The 22,328-nt window shown below is 47.0% G+C and overlaps 1 protein-coding gene and 1 long non-coding RNA gene across 11 annotated transcripts in view; one reads left to right on the top strand and one right to left on the bottom strand.

The window, feature by feature from the left end:
• ATXN7L1 (ataxin 7 like 1) overlaps positions 1-22,328 on the bottom strand; it is a 236,720-nt gene that overhangs the window by 4,149 nt on the left and 210,243 nt on the right. For 5 of the 10 annotated variants that reach the window (XM_082473445.1, XM_082473449.1, XM_082473452.1 and 2 more), the window contains 5 exons: positions 16,149-16,344; positions 12,487-12,608; positions 10,714-11,019; positions 7,237-8,188; positions 10-4,413 (listed from right to left, as the gene is read on the bottom strand). In XM_082473445.1, coding sequence (XP_082329571.1) covers positions 4,222-4,413; positions 7,237-8,188; positions 10,714-11,019; positions 12,487-12,608; positions 16,149-16,344 — 1,768 coding nt within the window. In that variant the 3' untranslated portion in view covers positions 10-4,221. Of the gene's footprint in view, positions 1-9; positions 4,414-7,236; positions 8,189-10,713; positions 11,020-12,486; positions 12,609-16,148; positions 16,345-22,328 lie in introns of those variants that run through there. The other 5 variants (XM_082473448.1, XM_082473450.1, XM_082473455.1 and 2 more) reach the window with 5 other exon arrangements.
• The window catches only part of LOC309666305, a 386,060-nt gene that overhangs the window by 272,560 nt on the left and 91,172 nt on the right, over positions 1-22,328 (top strand). The gene's annotated exons all lie outside the window — the stretch shown is intronic.

The following is a 22,328-nucleotide window of genomic DNA, read 5'->3' as shown; positions in this document are numbered from 1 at the left end:
ATTCAAACAAACCGAAAGAAAACCTTTTATTTGCATTCCATTTTTCAAGCTGTGAGTTTTGAATACATCATTATAAAGTAAACCTGTAGTTGACTGTGAAGGAAGAAACACCGTGGGTTTTCCCTTTTTGCTCAGTTTTCCAGAAATGTCCTCACCTTGGTCAGAGCCAGTCTTTCACCAAGTAAGCAGCATTCGGTGGGGAGCCTCTTTATTCCAGCTTGCAATTCAAGATGTAGAGAGCTAAAACGTTTAAAATCCATTGAATTGCTCCTTTAGTCCCTGTTGAGACATTATTTCTCAGAAGCAGCCACTTAATCTCTCAACTTTTGTTTTCCTTCTTTGAGTGTAAGAGTTTATAAATCAGAGGGTTATTTTGTTGCTGAGATTTTTTTTTGTTTTTACTCCTGCAAGTATTACAACTCAAAATAAATTATAAAAAAAAAACCAGACTTCTAAAACCGAACGAGACGAAAATTGTGCAAAAATAACAAAGATATGTACATACTTTTCAGTCTGAAGAAATGTACAATAAAAACATAATTCAAAGAACATTTTAAAAATATAAACGTTGCTTCAACTTTCCTAAGTTTCATATTGTTTCTGAAACTATTCTGGTCAGTTAGCTCTGTAATATAGTAAAACATAAATTATTACAAAATTAACACTATAAAAATTTACTTTAAGAATATCTTCTAAACTTTTTTTCCAAAGGGTCTAACCTTGTTTATAATTTCTTAAACATTTATAAGTCTTAAAATCTGCCTTAACCTTTTTTTTTTTTAAAAAAAGAAAAAGTAACAATCTTCCCTTCAATTTGCAGTCTCTTTTTCCCAAGACGGAAATAAACCAGCATATAAGTGCACTTTTAACACTGTAGAAATAAAAATGAAATCATCTGAACTAATGTCCTAGTACCTAATATCAACTCCTGATTTTTAAAAAAATCTTCATTTTATATTAAAAATTTTAGTAATCCTATTAAGAAACACTGTCAGTGCAATTCCATTGATGCAAATCACTCCGTTTGCCTCCCGTCTTTGCAAAATCCAATCATACGGTGAAATTTAACAGTAGTCTGATCCTTGGGTTTGGGGGGAATGGGAAAGAAAAGGAGAACTTCAGGGTGGGGATGAGGGCTTATGTCCAGCTGCAAAACTGGCATTCATTTCTGACTTAGGGATGAAGCAAAACCTCCTGGTATCTCTGCCATTATACTGTATACAAAGTTACATGATTCATAGCACAGAACACTTATTTTATATGGTGAATTCCTTTCTTGACTATGATTCCCAATTAGAGCTTATGGTATTGGTTTCTTTCAAAACTCCAGTGTGAACAGTTTTTATAGCTGCAGGCCTCCAGCTTCTCCCTTACGGATCTTCCAAATGGCTCTTCTCCATCAGCAGCGGCCTTACCACTCCTTCCTGGGTTGGCTGTGTCGGAGTGGTGGCCTCTGACAACCTAGCATGAGCTGATCTATAGGTGTGCTGAGTCCACGGGGCCCTCGGGCCCAGGGCATGGAGGTGGCTGGGCAATGCTAGTAATTATTCTCACCAATCACCAGCCGTTGGGCAATTAACCCTCCATGGCAGCTTTCCCTCAGGCCTTTCCTTCCGGCTCTGCTTTTTCTCCTCTGGCAGCGCCCCGGAGGGCAGCTTGAGACCTTCCACAGCGGTGGGCACTGTGCCTCTTCCTGAGTGGCTTCCTGAGGTCTTGTGCCCTATTCCCTGGGATTCCTCCCCGTGACTCGCCCAGCTTTGCGCCCTCTTGTACACGGTGCCCTGGAAGGGATTTTGCAGCATGGATTCCTAACACGCTCAGATGATCAGTCACCCAGTTCCCACCATCTTTTGAGGGTATCTCCTCCTACCCCCAGGCCCTTCTTCCTGCCACCTCCCGGGTCCATTCCTGCCCCTGTCCCTAACCCAGGACATCCTCTCCGAGCTGCACAGCTGGATAGTGGTACTGAGTAAGCCCCATCATTAAATGGCTGCTGTTCTCAACTCTGCATCTGGCTCCTCTGTGCTGGTGCGTCCTAGAAACCTGATGAGGGCCCTCGTCCACCCTCCAGCTCTCTGCTCTAGGCTCCCCAAACACGGGCTGCTCCCCAGTAACCGCCCCCGATGCAGCAGGCTGTCTAGAGGGAGCTTTTGAGAGCCCGCACCTCTGATGGTCAGTGGGGACCCAGAGAGTGGCAGGTAGGAGGGGACAGAAGGGAAGGATGGGAGAGGGCAAGGAAAGGAGCACTGCACATGCTCAAGTTCAAGAGTTCCAGACGATGCCAACCAGGAACAGACATTCTACAATGTCTGCTCTTGTGGCTGGAGCAAAATGATGCAGTAGCAGCATCAGAAGCTAGAGGAGGGACCCCAAACTTGGAAGAAGGTATACACGTGGCAAGTTAAAGAACGGAAACCAAACACTGGTATTGTTTTCTGTAAATCTCAAATTCACGTTCTTTTTGCCTTTTTCTTTTTCCTCAAAACTAAAAATTGGTCAATTAAAAAAAGAAGAAGAAAGGCCAGAGCCACAGGCAGGGCACAGGAAACAGACTCTTCCCCACTGCCCACTCCCCTCCCTCCCCTGGCCTTGGCCTCCTGGGGGGAGGTCCCGTGGCCAGGCATTGGTTTGGAAGTGGCTTCATAGTCTTGTTATGGAAGAGTCCTTATCCTGCCCGTTCTGTTTGTGGTCTTCTAGGAAAGAAAAGAAAAGAAAAAGCTTGTTTCCAAAACATACATTTGGGATTACCCACAAGAATTCAAGAAGGGAGTCTCAGTTTCCTCATCTATAACTAAAAGGATACCATCCCACCTCCTGCATTCGGCAAAAGCCAGCTGTGACGAGCGAATGAGGTGATGGAAGTAAAGGACTCTGTAAATGGAAGGTAGGCACAAAGATCCTGGCTGTGCAGGAAAGCAAGGGGGCAAATCCTGGGGCTTCAGGGAGCTCCTCTCCAGGAGGGAGGACCGGGATAACTAATCTGTCTTTGTTTTTCTGTTTGTTTTTTTTTTTTAGTCTATCTTTTCCTAACTAACCCGCAGACAGCATGGAGAATTACCTAAGGAAAAAGTATAGTGCTGGGTTAAGCACAGAGGCTTTGGACATACAGGTTTTGGTTCAAGTTCCTTCATCTTCATCTATAAAATGAGGATAACCAATTGGTCCCCAACCTGACCAGGTTGTTAAAAGGTTGAAAGGTATGTAATGTACATGAGGGGCAGAGCGAGGCGCCTACAGAGGAAGGGCTCAACAAACGGCAGGTGTTGGTATTATTACGTTCATTTAGGCTGACGGCTAGCGTTGTGGGTTCCCAGCAGGTGTGCCTGGAGTTGTGGGCGATTGCACACGTGCCTGCTAAGGGTCAAAGTGGAGTCTCCAGGTGCACCCAGCAACCCGTGCAGGAGGCCTGCCGTAAACAGGCAGATTGCCCTCCCTCCCCGACCCTACACAGAGAGGCGGCGGCAGGTGCTCCGGCACAGATGGGCCAAAGTGACTCAAAATGGTGGAGATCTGAGGATACAAAACCGTTCCCTATAACCTTCACCCAAACTCTACCCAAGATTTGTGGGGAAACTCCAAAGGCCAAAGTACAGAAAAGCACACTGTAATTTGGTATCTATGAAACCTGTGGCTCTTCTAAGACAACGTAACAGCCATATATGTATTTTTTCCCACCATGTAGAACACACACGACCCTACTCACCTACCCTCCCTGGCCTCCTCCAGACGTGCACACACTCCGCTGGAGAAAATCACTTCTATACTGACTGTTTTCACACCTCGAGCTTATAAAAACTCCTAACTCTACCCCGAATAGTCCCACCACGAAAACCACATCCTGAACGGTAGCTACAGCTCACCAGAGGCCTCAAGAAAGCGCCGACCAATGTCCGCCCTGAGCAAAGCCCTTCAGTCAACAGCATCTTATTTTCATAACCTTAGGAGGTAGGCATCGATTTTGCCATTTAAGAGATGAAAAAAGTGAGACTCAGAGAAGTAATCTGCCTAATATCATACAGCTGCTAACAGTAAACGCTAATACCTGTATTAGGTCTCAGGCATTTTGCAGGGGCTTTATGTCTATAAATTAATTTAATCCTCACAAAAGCCTTATGAGATAGGGGCCATAATGATCCCCACCTTATAGGCGAGGAAACGAAAGCACAGAGAAATTAAGTAACTTGCCCAAGGGCACACAGCTAATTACGAGAAGGTCTAGCGTTAGAAGCCAGGTAGCCATTTTCTTGACGTGAGATTTGAACCAGGGTCTGACCCCAAAGCCCACGTTCTTTCCACCCTGCTGATGAGCCTATGGGCTTCTGCCCCCCAGTAACTTACCTGTCGGCTGTGTCCTGGGCTGGATATGCTTGAAGGACTGGATTGTGACAAAGCTAGGCTGCTATTTTTCCCAACCTGAAAGACACCAGTGATAGCCCTACTCAGACACGGGAGCCAGCTTGGGAGAGACCCACCGACACCACGAGTCGCCAGGGGAAAGGGGGAGGCTGCACGGTACCTCGCTGGCTCTCCTCCCGTTGTGTGGAACTCGTGTTTCCATCTTAAACGGCAGAGAAAATGAGTCTGTTTCAGGGGGGCCTTGATGACGCCCCCCCTCATCCCAGAGGGAACGTGGAATGGAGGGGAAATCTTAATCCGCTTCCCAGATGCGCAGACTGCAAGTTTCCGGGAGGGGGCCCAGCTTTTCCACCTGTGACTGCAGTCCCAGACCCATCTCGTCTCGAGCCCAGACTGCCCTGGGCCAGCTGGGAATACATGCCTGCGTCTTTTTCTGAGTCAGTTTTCCCGGCTCACTCCTTGCTGTTCTTAAGAAAAATGGCAAGAGGCATGGGTGTTCCCCTTCCGCTGGGAGCCTGAGCGGGTCGGTCCTAAGACGCTGCCCTGGGGGCGAGGGGGCGTGGCCGTCAGGCTCCTCCCCTTTCTCGTGATCGAACCTGGGCTCGCGGTGGGCTGGGTCCTCCGCGGAGTACGTTACGCAGGCAGCTCCTATGAAGAGCCCATCCTCTACTTCAACACGCCTTTGCGTAAAGACGTCTGCCTTATGTTCGCAGTCTTGTTTTTTGTACGATTTAGTATCTCTGTGGCAAATTCTGGCCTTACACCACCCGATACAATTCAACAGATCCCCAGTTAGTCCCCAAAGCGCGTTTACCTTGAATTTCTCAATCTCATGCCGTGCCTCTCCCAATCTCCTAACAGAAGCAGCACAGATTCCAAAGGCCTTCCCCCAACACCTGGTGACCCTGGACAAAGCCTTTTCTTAATGGCCTGGTGACAAGCACCCAGGTATCAGCTGCATTGGAGAACCAGTATTGACTAGATCCAAGGCAGCCATTAAATTCACCAGCTCTTTTTGATTTCCCTCCTGATGAGCACTCTCTGAAGGAGGCTTGTCTGCTCCTTTCATCACTGTTTTTGACTAATTCATCATGCTTACTAAACATTTCATATGGTCTTGGCACACGAAAGAATCAACAGTGCCACATTTACTCAATACAGAGGCACAGAGGTGAAAAGCCCAGACCCCAGAGCCAAATTACTTGGGTGTAAATCCCAGACCTATTATTTACTTGCTGTGTGACTTTGGGCACATTGCTTAACCTTCCTGTGCCTCGGTTTACTCATCTGTAAAATGGGGGTAATAACAGGTGAAGATCAAATGAATATATCAAGTGCTTGGAACAGAGCCCATCCCATAAGTAAGTGTTAGCTGCTAGAACTTCATCGAAAACGGATGACACTATAGCCTTGCTGCTCAGGGTGTGGCCCGCACACCAGTGCGGGGACTCCTGGACTCCAGTGGCACTGCCTGGAGCCTGTTAGAAATGCAGACTCTCAGGCTCCGCCCCAGGCCTGCTGACTCAGAATGTGCATTTTACTGAGACCCTCCAGTGATTCATGTGCACATTCAAGTTTAGGAAGCCCTGGATCTGCCCTCCATCCTGAGACCTGGAGGTGGCACCGACCAGTAGTTTAGTCTCGGGGGGACCCTGTGGGTGCTGGTCCCCTCCCCTGCACCCCTGGAACTGCAGATGTGTGCGAGTGCCTGGGCTCTGATGAGAGGACCTATGTCCATCCCCCAGTGCCACAACCTGGGCCTCGGTTGCAGCTTGTCTGGCCCTTGAGATCCAAACTTGCTGTTTCTTGTGTGTTTACCTGTGTTTTGTGAATCCCTCTCAAGAGGTTCTCTTCATGAAGTTTTAACAAGTCTCACACAAAGATGATGCAAAACATGAAAACATCTTTTAAACAACTGCCCCTCATGTCTCCAAAGTCCCCATCCCCAGACAGGGCTGGCCCACTGAATTCTGTGGCTGTCGGCCTGGGGCTGCTGCTACCATCCGTGCACGCTGTCCTGGGAGGTCCCTCCCGCTGGACTCAGCTCGAAGAGACCCCAGGCTGCCCCCTACCCGCCTTTGCTCCCTCCTCTACACACAAACAGTCGGGTGGGAGGGTTTCCTAAGCAGCCTTCCCAGCTCGAGAGGAAGACTAGACTTGAGGATGAGAACAGGGCTCAAGGGAAAGAAACACGTGTTCTTCTTGGATCATGTCCCATTCCCCCAGCTCCCCTCACGGTACACCCTCCTCTGTGTACAGTGGCCCTGAACACTTCTATGCCAGTTGGTGTGAGCTGCAGTGATACTTTAGGAAGGAAAGGGTTATCTTAGGAGTAGGGAGCCTGGTAAAGTGAGAAGAATAGTCACCGGAAGCATGCGCTCCCACCCCCCAGGTGGGACCCAGGTCATCACTTAACCTGGCTGGGCCTCAGGTTCTTCCTAAGGGGATGCCAATAGATCAGATAAAACTGCTTGGCAACAGACCTCGTCAATGATATCGTCCTCAGAACTCCAGATATACACTAGAGTGAGGTGACGGAACTCAGAACCTCTCTGTGTCTCAGTTTGCTCATCTGTAAAGTGGTGATTACAACTGCATCAACCTCGCTGGGTTGTCGTGAGGATTAAATGAGGTGATGCTCATACAGGACTCAGAACAGTGCCTAGTGCGTGGGCACTGTACAAAGTATCTGTTAGATAAATTGCTCTCAGAGCAGAGGGTGGAATTGCCCACGGGGAGAACGAGGATGGGACTCACGCTTGCGTTACCTGTGTGGGCCACCTGCCTGGGCCACATGGCTAAGCGGGGGCCGCTGCCCCGCTCCCCCTCCCACCATCCCCGGGCAGTGCTCGAAGGCTCCTGGAAGGATGGGTCCCTTACCTGCCGAGAGGAGGTGCTGTTAACAGGATCGGGCACCGGTGCGAGAAGGCTGGGTGGGTTCTTTCTGTGAACGCTATTCATTCCAGGCATTTTAGTGATTTTACAGGCTTTGCTACTAGAACTTGAGTTCTTACGCTTTTTTCCTTCTGATTTGTCAAAAGAGAGGGGCAGAGAAGACACGGCATTGTGTGAGGCCAGAGAGAGGTCCCCTGCAAGGGAGGGCACAGAGAGGGGACAGGAGTCACTGCTGCCGCCCCCCGAGCCCATGTGTCTCACTAGGTCCGTAGGGCCGCCGGGCAGCGAGGTCCGTCCTGAGGGCTCCAGTTTGGCACTGAGTGGGCTCACCCCATTGTTTGAGTTGTGCACAGACAGACTGTTATAGGGAGGGGCTGCCTGATAGGAGTTCAAAGCTGAACTGGCATTCAAAACACAGTTCTTTTTGTGGGGCCCTGATAATGGGGACGAGAGGGACGTCTGCAGGGATAAGGAGGAGGAGGAGGAGGAGGAAGAGGCGGAAGTCGAAGACTGCGGCTTCCTCTTTTTGTTACTTGGAGACTCGTCGCTACGGGCGGACAGGTCTTTGACTTTTGAGGATTTGCTGGTTTTGGTTTTGGATGGCTTGTGGGATGGGGAAGGGATGACAGCTGGTATCGGGGACACGGCGGATGGGGCCTTGAAGGTTGAGTCCATGATGCTGAGGGTTGCGGCCACATGAGGGAAAGCTGTGGTGTGTGACATGAGGGCGCTCGGGTCCGGCGATGTCACAAAAGCTGCATTTGAGAGCATGGCTGATGTCATTATGTAAGAAGAGGTGAGTCTCGAGCTGATGGGAGCTGAAGGAAGATACACAGCACTGGGGCTGCTGAAAGGCTGTAAAACGGATGCTGGAACAGGGGTGGTGATGTGGGCTGCTGGCGAGGGCATGGGGCTATCTGCCGCAGGAGGGATCTTCCTAAACATGAGAGAAGAGTGAAAGAGAAACAGTGAGAAATAGGTTTGGCATTGCTCCAGAAGCTCGACTAAGTGTGAGCATCAGGGCTACAGAGAAAACCCTGGCGGAACCAGACAATGGAAAATGAAGCCTTGAAGGATGGCAAAATCTGAATTATGGCCCTTCCTTATGGTTCCCCCCATTGCAACATCCAGCAACCTAGCTTTAATCACTCTCAGGTTTTCAGATCCTTTTCTCCATGCTTGGCTACTGGATAATGGCTGATTTGGGTTCATGAATAAAAGGCGAATGTTATTTAGAATAGAAACTTCCCCAGCAGTATCCCCCTCTGTGTTTTTCGCCCCTGGCAGTGATGAAGGTGATTTTTAATGAGAAGGGGTCATTTCACACTCAGGTCCTGGCTTGAAGTAAGAGGCATGAGGACGGGGCTTGGCCACCTGCACACGTGGGCCAGAGCGTCCCCTGCGCCCCTGCAGCCCCTGCCACTCAGGGCCTCCCACCCCTCCTGTGCCCTGCCTCCCCACCCTGCTCTTGACAGGGAGGAGATCGGGGAGTCACCTCTCTCCTCACAGGCCAGAGTCCCCCTGCCCTCGCTGCCTGCAGCCTCTGGGTTACCCTGTAGAGAGGCACTTCCACGTTAGCTCCCGGCTGCGGGCTCTGTTTTCTTCCCCCTTCACCTCACCCTGCCTCAGCGATCTCTCAGGAGCTATCTCTGGGGTATGGCTGCCCTTCAGCAGGTCTTCCAGTCCCGCTGTTAGGAAGCGGGAAGGGTACAGGGACCCTCATGGATTCAGAGAATGGGATCAGGAATTTCTAGCTTGTTCGGAAGATAAATGCAGGAGAGCATATGAATGGGGCGGAGGTCTTCCTGAAAGCTGGGGGTACCTGGGAGCAAGCTCCCTGCCTCACACTCCGTGGAGCCCAGGCCAGCCCCAGGTGGTGGGTTACTCTGGGGGCCTCCCCGCAAACCCCTTCTTTTGACATGTGCTGGAAACAGCTTCTACTTCCACACCATGGCTTGGGGCCATGTTGCTGCTACTCTGGGGACTGAGAGGAGAACAGGGGCCTCCGGGTCACCAAGTCCCTGACTTCTCAGGAAAGGATACTGACCTCAGGAGCCAGGTGAATATTTTCAGACTGGTTCTTTCCTGTATCTCACCTTGCTCCCCACTCCCTGTTTCTGCTGGAAATCATGTTCCGTGTAGCTGGGCTCCCCAGAAATTAGGAACGAGCTCTGCTTCTTGGAAAACAGCTCTTGAAGGCGGGCAGGTGTGAAATGGGGCCTCCCTTCTCTCCTTGGAGGCCACCCTCCCAGCTGCAGCATCGGGACGGGGCAGGGAGCCCGGGAAAGAGGCCCCGCTGAGGAGGAAATGCCTCTCCTAGCCCTGCTCTCTTTGAGGATGCAGTTTTCTGCCTGCAATTTGGTGAAGCCCATGGCTTCCATCTCTACGGTGGAATCCAGAGGAAGCCTTGAATATATAAGCGCAGTGTCCTTGAAAACGTCAGACTGAGGAGATCAAATATAGGAGAAAAATACTGCCAAACCCATTGTGGCTGTGACGGTGTTTGAAAATCTATTTTCTCTCGAGCCTAAAGAGGGTAAAAGATCCTGTCAACGCTAAACTGGGGCTCCATTAGTGGTAGTTGTTGCAATGAATGAATGACTGAATGAATGGATGGATGGGTGGGTGCTGGATGGGTGAGCAGGTGAATTCTCAGCAGCAACATAACTACGCATGCCAGGCAAGGACTCCCATTAATCAGATCGAAAAGGTCTAAACACGCCCTTAGAACTGTCTGGCACTGCACAACCCCTTCCTGACAGCACCGGGGCCCATTTCTCAGAGCGTGTGGTGTCAGCACACCGCACCGTCTCTGCTGCCTACTGATTCCTGGGATTCTCTAGGCATCCCACTCAATCTCTCCTTCACTCGAGTTTCGTACCAGCTAAAGTACGGCTAGGAGTCCATATGGGCGGAGGTTTGGCAGTGACTTGTAATAAAGAGTTATTTACAAATACCAGATGGCTCATTTAGAGAGGAGCCCAGTCGATGACCTTAACTGGGATCCACTCTGAGTGTCCTGATTTGTTATTTTCCCGGTAGAGAGAGCACACATTCAGGCTTCAGCCTGTGCTGACCGGCAGGGCTGACGTCCTCCGCGTGCCCTGGCTGACACTCGGCACTGGGGCGGGGGCTCTTTTTCTGCATACTCCCTACCTCTTTCCTTCCTCTCCCCGCTCATCTGTAACGGACAGCAGAGTCAGGAGGGGAGAAGGGGTAGGGCAGAAGCAGGGAGAGGGGCATGTGGCAGCTCACCATCCCCGGGAACCCCTTCCCCCCACGCTAGACAGTTAATGTGCTTTCCCAGGTGCCAAATGGCAGTGGACTTCAGCTTGGCGGGCCGTGTCCCAGCTGAAGCTTTGCACGCTGGCCTAGGGAAGTCCCATACAAAAGCCCACAGATGCGAATAAATTACAGTGCCCATCCTCCCCTGCCAGCTGGCATGGAGATCCAGATGCTGACCTGGCTGAAAGAGAATACTGTGCTGGCGTCTCCTGATGCAGAGTTAAATGCTTGTTAAAGAAAAAAGAGTCTTGGCCGTTCCTTTTCTTCCTAATGTCTTCCACGCCCCCATCGGCTGCCATCCCTCCAGGTTCGGGCCCGTCGGGGCCTGGGGTTTGGGCAGCGAGGCGGAGAGGGCAGCGGGGTGCTACGCTCTCCAGAGTTGATACCCAGGCAGCCCCAATGTTGCTCAGTGACAGCAGATTGGTTAGGCAAGTCCTGAAAAGGGGGGAGGGACCTGATGCCCTGTGGCTCGGGTTTCTGTGCCTGAGGAGGAAAGGAATATGGACTTGAGCTGACAGGACACCAGGCAGCGAAATACAGATCAACACATTCCTTCCACGTGCCCGGGATTTACACTTCCACAACACAGGAGAGCACAGAGCTGCAGAGTCACCGGCGCTGGCTGCCATGCTGGGGGACCCGCGCAGAGGGATACGTCACCAAATACCGAGAACACAGTAACCCCGCACGCAGCCCATCGGGTGCTGTTTAGAAAGGACACAGGTAGATATCGGGGTGCCTTTGAGACACACTGGGCAGTCACTTAAGGGAGAAGAAATGATAAGCTTCTCTTGTGGCCCTTTCCTACTTCACAGGAAGTGTCAATGTGTCGTCCTAAGTCCACTATGAGAGCTTACTGCAGGCACAGTGGGGCTTACTCCTAGAAGTTCTGGAAGCTCTTTGGGCATCGTGGTGAATAGGCGCTGAGATGCCATCATTGCCTGGGAGAGTGGAGGAGACCTGGGAGAGGGGAGGAGACTTGGGAGAGGGGAGGTTTTGAATTCTGTTCCCATCCTACCCTATTTCTCGGGAATGCCTTCCTGGCCTTTCCTGGGCTTCACTGGGCAGGGTGAGGGGTTTAGTGTTGGCTCTCCTGGACCATCTGGGCCTAGAGCTGAGGAATCCATGATTCTGTGGATTATGAGATCTTAAAAGCTCACCTTTGCAGGACTGGGGGCTGGGGGTAGCCAGGGGGTTGGCCTTGCATTACCAAGTGGCCGGAATGGCAGCTCCTTACATGCTATGGTTTGAGAGGGTCTAGCTCGTCATCCTGTACAATAGCATTTCCCTAAGTCAAGAAGGCTTTTCGCCTTTTCATGAATCTAGTAAAATGTAAATACATCGAGAGGTGTTGGAGAATAAAAGGACCATAGAGAAATGGGACATAAGCTGGGTTTAGGGTAGAGAGAAGTATGCATAGAGGTGAGGAGAGAGTCCTATAGGGAGGTGGGAAGGGCCAAAGACAAGCTTAACCAACTTGGCAACATGGCCCCTGATCTGCCCTGTTGGTTGCGGTACGTACTTTTTCACAGGACATTAAACAATTACAAGTTGGTCCATAACCGTTAGGAAATTTTTAGTATTGACATTGTAGCATTAACATTACAAACTGAAGCATATTCTTAATATCCTTAGATGGTCTTAGTCATAGCAAAAAGGCCCTTTAACACTGTTAAATAAACGAGGTCTTATCTAATCCCTTTTCATTTAGTTTAGAAGATTACCAACACAAAAGGGATCTCCAAAGAAGACAAAGCATACCACACATTGTCTCTGAAAAATATAGGCAACCAAGAAGAGGGGCTGACATTTAAGAATTAATCACGAACCCTGATTTCAGAATCATTTTGTTCAATAAAAAAACAACTAGTGACATTCATTTAGAAAGCTGGGGTTCAGATAGTTGTGGAGCAGCTCAGATCTCATATTGCACAAAAACCGCTCACTTACTTCCACATCTGTGAATTCAAGTGTTTTTCTACCATGGAGTTTAGTGCGAATCGAAAACGGTCCCATCTTCTATCAAACACATAGTACCCTCGTCCCATGAGGCGACTCCCGAATGAGCAAAACTGTGAGGGGGGAAAACAAAAACCATTTTAATTTTGATTACAGGTTAATAAGCTAATATAAGCTCTACAGAGAAAAATAACATTTGCATAAAAACACACAGGGGCACAGTTTTCCTGAAAATAAAGAAGCAAATAGTACCGAAGCCAAAAATATTTCTGTGGTGCTTCAGTTTTTGAGCTCCTAGATTTTCTGCAGAACCTCACAGGATGACTCAACAACAGTGACATTCAATCTTCTGTAGCATCGAGGGCTACCTTCTCTATACCTGGAATTGAGCCAGCATTTTAGGTTGAAAAACAAAACCAAACCAAACCCAAACCAAGAGCAACCAGTAGCCGGGTAGTGTGTCAGCACCGCGGGCTTGTCACAGCTGTCATCTTCTCAAGGAAGACGGTGGTTCCCTGCTTCCCATCACGGTAATGGAAACGGCTGGTTCTGAGGTTCTCCTGCCAGTGGGTCATACCGTTCCTACCTGTTGTCATCGGAGCCAGCTCCCTTCCAGCTGGGCTGAACTCCCTCCTCCCCCGGTGCTGACCTCATCTCCTCTCCCATCAGCGCTTCCAGGCTGCCCTGGGACACGTCACTGCCTCTGCGCTCACCCTCCCGCCGCTCCCGCCGCTCCCGCCGCTCCCTCGGCCTGCCTCTGTCTCCTTCCCTCTTCTCTCGGCCAAGTGCAATTCTCCCCTCCCTCAGGGCCCTAATTAAGACTCTCCTTTCCAGTGACCTTTATCTGACTCACCTTGCCGCTCTGAACTCCCACAGACACCTACACATACTTCATTACATTCCACCTGGGAATCGCTACGTGGCTGTTTTACATTATATTGAATGCTTCTGTGCCTGTCTTGATGATTATAAACGTATAAAGGTCAGGGGTCCCATTCTCTTCTTCTTCCTCCTCAATATGAGGAGAGTAGAGATTTAGGCTAAAGGATGGATTACAGAGATAAGGTCCTACAAAGTGTTCAGAGCGAACTATCACACTTAAAACACGGGGCTGAAATATGAGCAGTTAGATGTTTGATAAACGTCATTTAATGATGATGTTAGGACAACCAGCAGGCCAGCAGACAGAAATGTAAGAAGCGGCCTCTGAGAAGGTGACATTCGCCTGGTCAGAGCTCAGGCGAGTCTGCAAATATGACTCTATAACTCAACTGCAGCTTTCCCCCCTCCCCCAGGCCTCTCCCAGCAGCTCCCTGGCCTCCATCCCAGACACAGTGCTGGCTTGGCACTCATTCCACAAATCCCTCCTGGAACCAGCCTTTGGAACAGTTCTTAGGAGGAAACGCAAGACCTTCCCTTTGTTTTGTTTCTGCTTATGTTTGGGGTGGGGTTACCCTAAAATCTTGCCTCCCATCAAATCTGGTACTCCTGATGAAAAATTCTTTTCCGCACATTAAGTGCTTACTGGCCAAGTACTAAAACATACAAAGGGAGTTCTCCCCCGTGGAAGCCGGTCCCCCCCCGTGGAAGCCGGTCCCCAGCAGCATGTGGGAGCCGGTCCAGGTCCAGACATCTTTTCTTCTTTCGTCTCCTTGCTAAAGACACCCTGAACAAGTGTTCATTACAAAAATTGATTTAATGTATCAGCTGGCCATGAGAGAAAGGACAAAGCAAAGAAACAAATCCATGGCCTTGCCATTTAAATCAGCAAAACATGAAGGGCACACAAATCTGCCAGACTCTGAGTTGAGCTAATCCACTGTAGCCTGGCAGCTTGTCATTTGGACAAAGATCTTGATGTGCTCCAGAGTCTGGCCTTCTGGTAGAGAGCCCTGTCTCACTTTCAGACTTGGAAGCTGGAGGCCTCTTACTGTCTGTGCTACCTATGTCTCTAATTCAACACAGATGCAAGGCTCAGTGCCCCAGGGGCTCCTGTCCTTGGTCGCCTATGATGCCCCAGGTAGGGCTGTAGATCCTCGCTGCATTGGCCACTGTGGCAGACCCTACTGGTTGCCAAGTTCATCAACTGCTATCCCACCCCCAGCTCTCCCTGCCTTTTCCTTGCTAACAGAACCACACTTTTGTTCTGATATCTGACATGGAGCAGTGAGCAGGGAAGGTAGGTCTCTTCCCAGAACCTTGGGATGAAATCATGGCAGGTTTCATTCTGTGTTACTACAATCCTATCCTCTGCCACTGATTGGTATAGGGGTGGGCACATGACCTACTTGATGGAAGGGAAGGTCTGCTGGGGGTGGTCATAGGAAGATTTTTCTTCCCTAAGAAATGACATAAGATAGCATCTTAGAAGAAGAGTCCCTTTCTGTTTGTCCCTTTCCCCCCCTTTGTAGAGTGCTACTGGGTGAGGATGTGATATTGGAGCTCGAGCTGACACATCCAGACTGTGCGTGAAAGGCAAAGAGGGCTGCAGAGATTCTCCCTCAGCAGCAGGACATTGAGGAGATGCTGAACCAAGCCTGGACCACTCACCTCTAGACTCCTTGTTATATGAGACAAGTAAATGACTGAAGTGCACACACTGTATGAGTTGTTTTCTATTACTGGCCGTCAGAAGCATTCCTGACTGTCCCTATTTTTGTACTAGCCAAGAGGCAAAGTCTCAGGCTGTTGGTGAAGTACAGGTCACCATCCTCCCCAGAAACAGGAAGTGAATTTGGCCTTCATTCATCACGCTGATAGAAGGGAGGAGGGACTCACTCTATCGTGATGCACGGTTGATTTCACCTACACAGTTCATGCCATCTTGGGACAGTCAAAGCTCATCTTGCAGGGCTCAAGCTGGGAACAGAGCAAACCGGCTATGGGGTCCGACGTTCCCAGCCTCCCTGAATTCGCCTCTGTGATGGAAGCTCCAGGCAGTCCCTTCTTAAGTGCTCGCAGGGCAAACACAAACAAGCCTCCAGCTCATGCCTCCTTATACCACCCACCTCGATTTCAATGACCTTCTGAATTGTTAAAGTGGATTCTTTCAAGGAACTGGGAAGAAACTGACCTTTTCGTTAATCAACAGTCACGCTGACATGAAATGCTTCCTTCTTTCCTGCACACACACACACACACACACACACACACACACACACACACACACACACACACACACACACTCAGTTCTGGTGCCATATCATCACACCTACTAATAACAATAAAACTCAGAACCAACAGGGGAGCAAACCAGCCAGGACTGGCACCTGGCACGCTGCTCAGAGACAGTTTCCAAGGCAGGTGAGCTAGACTAACTCTTGAAATCAGAGGCTCCCCGTGGATGGGCAAGGCAGGAAGGCCAGCTCCCCGTGCTCTTCTATAAACACCGCTTCTCAACCATTATCGCTTCAAGGTGGACCACGAATACTCAGGTGTTTAAAGGATTAAAATCAGCTGGGAGCCCTTACCTTTCCTTCTGTGATTTTCAAGGGGATTTCTAAGGTAATCATTCAACCTCAGGGGAAGCCCTTTCGTAAAACACTGTCCTGGAGGCCTCTCCTTAGGAAGGATGCCGTTGTAGGACACAGTCACCTAAATACCGCAAAGCACAGGGGGAAACAATGCCTGGATGGAAACAGAAGGAGGCCTACCGCAAGAGGTCTGGGGTGGTGGGTGGAGAAATGACAGTCTAATAACTTCTCGGATTCGTCGGCTCCGTCCATCTCCCCTTCATCACTTGACAGTCGGCTGGCGAGGTCACCTCCAACTGGGGGTAGAGGGGGTTCCGGAGTGTAGCCACTGTGATTTGAAGATGTGCTGCTGCTTATGCTATTTGCAGATGATGGTCTAAGGGCAAGAGAGAGCAAACAGAATAAACTTTTCTGAGGAACAAGACCCACCCAGTTTCACGGAGCTCGGAAGGCAGACCAATTAGCCTTCCAGAGACGTTAAGGAAGGCAGATCAGTGGCAAATCTGCACAAGGGGAAAATTCAGGCTGAGAGGGTTAGCAGCGACCAGCTCTCTACAGGTTGGAGCTGAGGCTCTGCCCTGCTTGAATTTGGGCATCAGGGACAACTCCAACAGTGTAAGCGGAATAGAAAATACAAAAATAGAAACCAATGTGACAGAGAGTTAATTTAACTTAAAACTAATCTTCTAGAATTCAGTTACAACTATTCATTCATTTGCATGTAAGTAATTTGTACTTGCCCTGCAGTTGCTTCTCTTTGAAAGTGGACCTGATGGGAAGATCAACCAGATAAATAAGTTCACATCAATCAACAAAATATCAGTGATGACAAAAGACAGCCCTACACACATAGCTACTAAACTATGGCTTTATGAAATTGTTACCATACCGGCATGAAAAAAATGTTTTGTCCCAGCCATGGGGCCACAAGTTCCTTTCCCCACAGCCAAGCCTGTTTCTTAATATATCAAACCACATGTAGTTTAATTGTGTCTTCTGAGGATGATCGTTTCCATTTAATTTTTGACAAGCCTCTAGACCCACAGGCTGGCATGGCTGACTCAACAGTAGGTGTTGAAGAAATATGTTTCTCAATGAAGGAATGAATGAATTCTATGTGTATAAACAATCCAACAGATCTCATCTCAATTATGGCTAAGCTTACAGAAAAGCAGCGTCAGTCACAGTAAGAGGCGGCACTAATGCTTCCTGAGAAGTAAAGAGCGAGACGAAACATACACATCAGGGGAAGAGTTAGAAGAATGGTCAAAGCCAGCTGTTAGCTGTTTTCACTGCTCTCCACTTTCATGAGGTGACTGACCAGGGAGAAAGACTGGGTGAAAAAGAAGATGTGGAGAAAAAAAAAAAAATCAGGATCTTAAAAAAATAATAATAAATAAATAAATAAATAAAAAGGTTTTCTGTGTTCTGCTTTGAAAGCTGCCCCTTCAAGTAACACGAAGCAGCTTTTACTCATGCATCTCCCTTCTCCCTCATTTTCACCCTGGATTCTTTGTTGTTTTGAAATCTTTCTAGGTGTCAAATACCTGAGTTCAAACCAGATCCCCAAAGCACAGTCATGTAAAAACAAAGCCACAAAGGTAGAAACAACCCAAATGTCCATCAACAGATGAATGGATAAACAAGACAGCTCTACAAACATAGATACTAAACTCTGGCTTTATGAAATTGTTACCATACCATATATCCATACAATGGAATATTGTCTTAAAAAGAAAGGAAATTCTGGACTTCCCTGGTGGTGCAGTTGTTAAGAATCTGCCTGCCAATGCAGGGGACAAGGGTTCAATCTCTGGTCTGGGAAGATCCCACATGTCACAGAGCAACTAAGCCAACGTGCCACAACTACTGAGCCTGTGCTCTAGAGCCCGTGAGCCACAACTACTGAGCCCGCGAGCCACAACTACTGAAGCCCACGCGCCTAGAGCCCGTGCTCCACAACAAGAGAAGCCTCGACAATGAGAAGCCTGCGCACCGCAATGAACAGTAGCCCCCGCTCGCTGCAACTAGAGAAAGCCCACGCACAGCAACAAAGACCCAACACAGCCAAAAATAAGTAAATAAATAAATGTTCCTTTAAAAAAAACGAAGAAAAGAAAGGAAATTCTGACGCCTGCTACAACATGGATGAACCTTGGGGGCATGATGCTAAGTGAACTAAGCCCGTCACAAAGCACAATTACTTGTACGAGGTACCTAGAGTAGTCAAATTCACAGGGACAAAAAGTAGAACAGTGGTCACCAGGTGCTGGGAACAGGGAGTTAGTATTTAATGGTACAGAGTTCCAGTACTGGATGATGAAAAAGTTCTGGAGATGGCTGGTGGTGATGGTTGCACCACAACGTGAATGTAGTTAATGCCACTAAACTGTACACTTAGAAATTAAAATAGTAAATTTCATGTATGCATACGATGCTACAAATAAAAAAAACCCATAAAACCCCCAAAACAAGGCCACAGGTAGTTTTCCAGTATAATTACAACAACTCTGTTGGTATGATAATTTATTATTGACTATCATCTTCCCACCCTTATGAAAACAAAGATGCCATTCATTCTACACGTTAAAAGTCTATAGTCCAGAGAACACATCTCCCAGGTGCATTCCCTACTCTCCTGTGTCAGAAGGGACAACAGCACTGTTGCCTGTTTACAGCTGAAGACCCAAACGGTAAAACAATTTTGATAACATCAAAACATATGAAGAAAGAAAACAGCATTAGTAATCCTGCCACTCAAGATCAAGTGTTACTTCCATTTTGATTTATATCCTTCCAGACCTCTTTACTGTGAGAACAGGCACATGCATTTTTTTTTAAACATCATTAATGGAGTATAATTGCTTTACAATGGTGTGTTAGTTTCTGCTGTATAACAAAGTGAGTAAGCTATACATATACATATATCCCCATATCTCCTCCCTCTTGCGTCTCCCTCCCACCCTCCCTACCCCACCCCTCTAGGTGGACACAAAGCACTGAGCTGATCTCCCTGTGCTATGTGGCTGCTTCCCACTAGCTATCTATTTTACATTTAGTAGTGTAAGAACTGGATCACATTGTACATACTATTATGCTTTTTTTTTTTAACTTAGTGATGTTGTAGAAATCTTTCCATGTATAGAAATCTATCATCATTTTAATATTCCCCAGTATAGTATTCCATAGTATGGACATATCATAATTTATTTAACTACTCTATTGATGGACATTTAAGTTGTTCCCATACTTTCTGGTAGACTCTTTTTGAAGCTTTCCCCACCATATTAGGACCTCCCTATCCTGCGGGAGATAAAAGCCGGATTTTGTTGTGTGATACTAGTATCATAGTTATAAAGGAAAAGATCTTTACTTTCTAAAGATGCATTTGGAAATTTAGAGTGAAATGCCAAGATACCTGCAATTTACTTCAAAACATATCAAAAAATGTAGACGGGGCTTCCCTGGTGGCACAGTGGTTAAGAATCCACCTGCCAATGCAGGGGACATGGGTTTGAGCCCTGGACCAGGAAGATCCCACATGCCGCGGAGTAACTAAGCCTGTGCACCACAACTACTGAGCCTGTGCTCTAGAGCCCGCGTGCCACAACTACTGAAGCCCGTGTGCCTAGAGCCCGTGCTCTGCAACAAGAGAAGCCACCACAATGAGAAGCCCGCGCACCGCAACAAAGAGTAGCCCCCGCTTGCTGCAACTAGAGAGAGCACACGCGCAGCAACGAAAACCCAACGCGGCCAGAAAGAAATAAAATAAATAAATTTATAAAAAACAAAAACAAAAAAAAATGTAGATGAAGTCAACACAGTGGCAAAATATTAAAACTGTTAAAACTAGGTATGCAGGTATTCATTATACTATTCTATTTTTCTGTACATGGGGAAATTTTCATAAGAAAAAGTAAAAAAGAAAGAGAGAAAAATAAAAGAAAGTGAGCTAGTAGTGCAGGTATGTGCAAGAAAGTGGCTGAAGAATTTACTGTTAAATGGGGCAGATGGATTGAACACATTTATCTCCTCTGTCCCAAAATATTAAAATCATAGTAAAGGGATAAAAAAGGCATTAGCTCTGAAAAACAAAGAGATCAACAGAACTGTGGTGATCATGATGGTGATGACTTCCTAGTCTCCATTTAACCCCTTAAGTAATAATGGGAATCTCATTCATCTCGTTAATGATTGGTTTGGGAAAGTGCATAATAAAAGAAAATGTATTTTTTTGTGGTGGGGGGGTGGCTTTTGCAAAGATTTTTCTCACTTTTAAAAAGAGACACAAGGAGGGAATTCCCTGGCAGTCCAGTCGTTAACGCTCCGCGCTTTCACTGCAGGGGCCTGGGGTCGATCCCTGGTCAGGGAACTAAGATCCCACAAGCCATACACTGTGGCCAAAAATTTTTTAAAAATTAAAAAATAATGGGCAAAGGACCTTACTGTATAGCATAAGGAATATCAATATCCTGTGATAAACCATAATGAAAACGAATATGAAAAAAATGTATATATATGTATAACTCAGTCACTTTGCTGTCATTAACACAACATTGTAATTCAACTATACTTCAATAAAAAATAAATTTAAAAAATGAGCAAAGGACTTGAATAGACATTTCTCAGAAAAGATATATAAATGGTGCCAGCAATCACATGAAAAGATGTTCAACATCATCAGTCATTAGGGAAATTCAACATCATCAGTCATTAGGGAAATGCAAATCAAAATCACAATGAATTACCACTTCACACCCACTAGGACAGCTGTTAAAAAAAAAAAAGAGACACAAGGAAAAGGTGGTCTCCACCTTCACCTGGACGTTTTTTCTCTGGAAGTGCTGTAGCCATCTTGCTAATGACGTTGAAGATGAAGCCAAAAGATCGAAGAGGGTGGAATAAAAGAAAGCCACAGAAGGAGAGCCAGAAAGAAATCACAAAGATCAGATCAGAGGTAAATGAAAAAGAAATGAAGGAAACTATAGCAAAGATCAATAAAACTCAAAGCTGGTTCTTTGAGAAGATAAACAAAATTGATAAACCATTAACCAGACTCATCAAGAAAAAAAAGGAGAAGACTCAAATCAATAGAATTAGAAATCAAAAAGGAGAAGTAACAACTGACACTGCAGAAATACAAAGGATCATGAGAGATTACTACAAGGAACCATATGCCAATAAAATGGACAACCTGGAAGAAATGGACAAATTCTTAGAAATGCACAACCTTCCAAGACTGAACCAGGAATAAATAGGAAATATGAACAGACCAATCACAAGCACTGAAATTGAAACTGTGATTAAAAATCTTCCAACAAACAAAAGCCCAAGGCCAGATGGCTTCACAGGCGAATTCTATCAAACATTTAGAGAAGAGCTAACACCTATCTTTCTCAAACTCTTCCAAAATATAGCAGAGGGAGGAACACTCCCAAACTCATTCTATGAGGCCACCATCACCCTGATACCAAAACCAGACAAAGATGTCACAAAGAAAGAAAACTACAGGCCAATATCACTGATGAACATAGATGCAAAAATCCTCAACAAAATACTGGCAAACAGAATCCAACAGCACATTAAAAGGATCATACACCATGATCAGGTGGGGTTTATCCCAGGAATGCAAGGATTCTTCAATATACACAAATCAATCAATGTGATACACCATATTAACAAACTGAAGGAGAAAAACCATATGATCATCTCAATAGATGCAGAGAAAGCTTTCGACAAAATTCAACACCCATTTATGATAAAAACCCTCCAGAAAGTAGGCATAGAGGGAACTTACCTCAACATAATAAAGGCCATATATGACAAACTCACTGCCAACATCATCCTCAATGGTGAAAAACTGAAACCATTTCCACTAAGATCAGGAACAAGACAAGGTTGCCCACTCTCACCACTATTATTCAACATAGTTTTGGAAGTTTTAGCCAGCCACAGCAATCAGAGAAGAAAAAGAAATAAAAGGAATCCAAATCAGAAAAGAAGAAGTAAAGCTGTCACTGTTTGCAGATGACATGATACTATACACAGAGAATCCTAAAGATGCTACCAGAGAACTACTAGAGCTAATCAATGAATTTGGTAAAGTAGCAGGATACAAAATTAATGCACAGAAATCTTTGCATTCCTATACACTAATGATGAAAAATCTGAAAGTGAAATTAAGAAAACACTCCCATTTACCATTGCAACAAAAAGGATAAAATATCTAGGAATAAACCTACCTAAGGAGACAAAAGACCTGTACGCAGAAAATTATAAGACACTGATGAAAGAAATTAAAGATGATACAAATAGATGGAGAGATAGACCATGTTCTTGGATTGGAAGTATCAACATTGT

This window comes from Balaenoptera physalus (assembly GCF_965194825.1).
Source record: "Balaenoptera physalus genome assembly, chromosome: 8".
Classification (NCBI taxonomy): Eukaryota; Metazoa; Chordata; class Mammalia; order Artiodactyla; family Balaenopteridae; genus Balaenoptera; species Balaenoptera physalus.
This window is presented reverse-complemented; position numbering and strand designations above follow the sequence as displayed.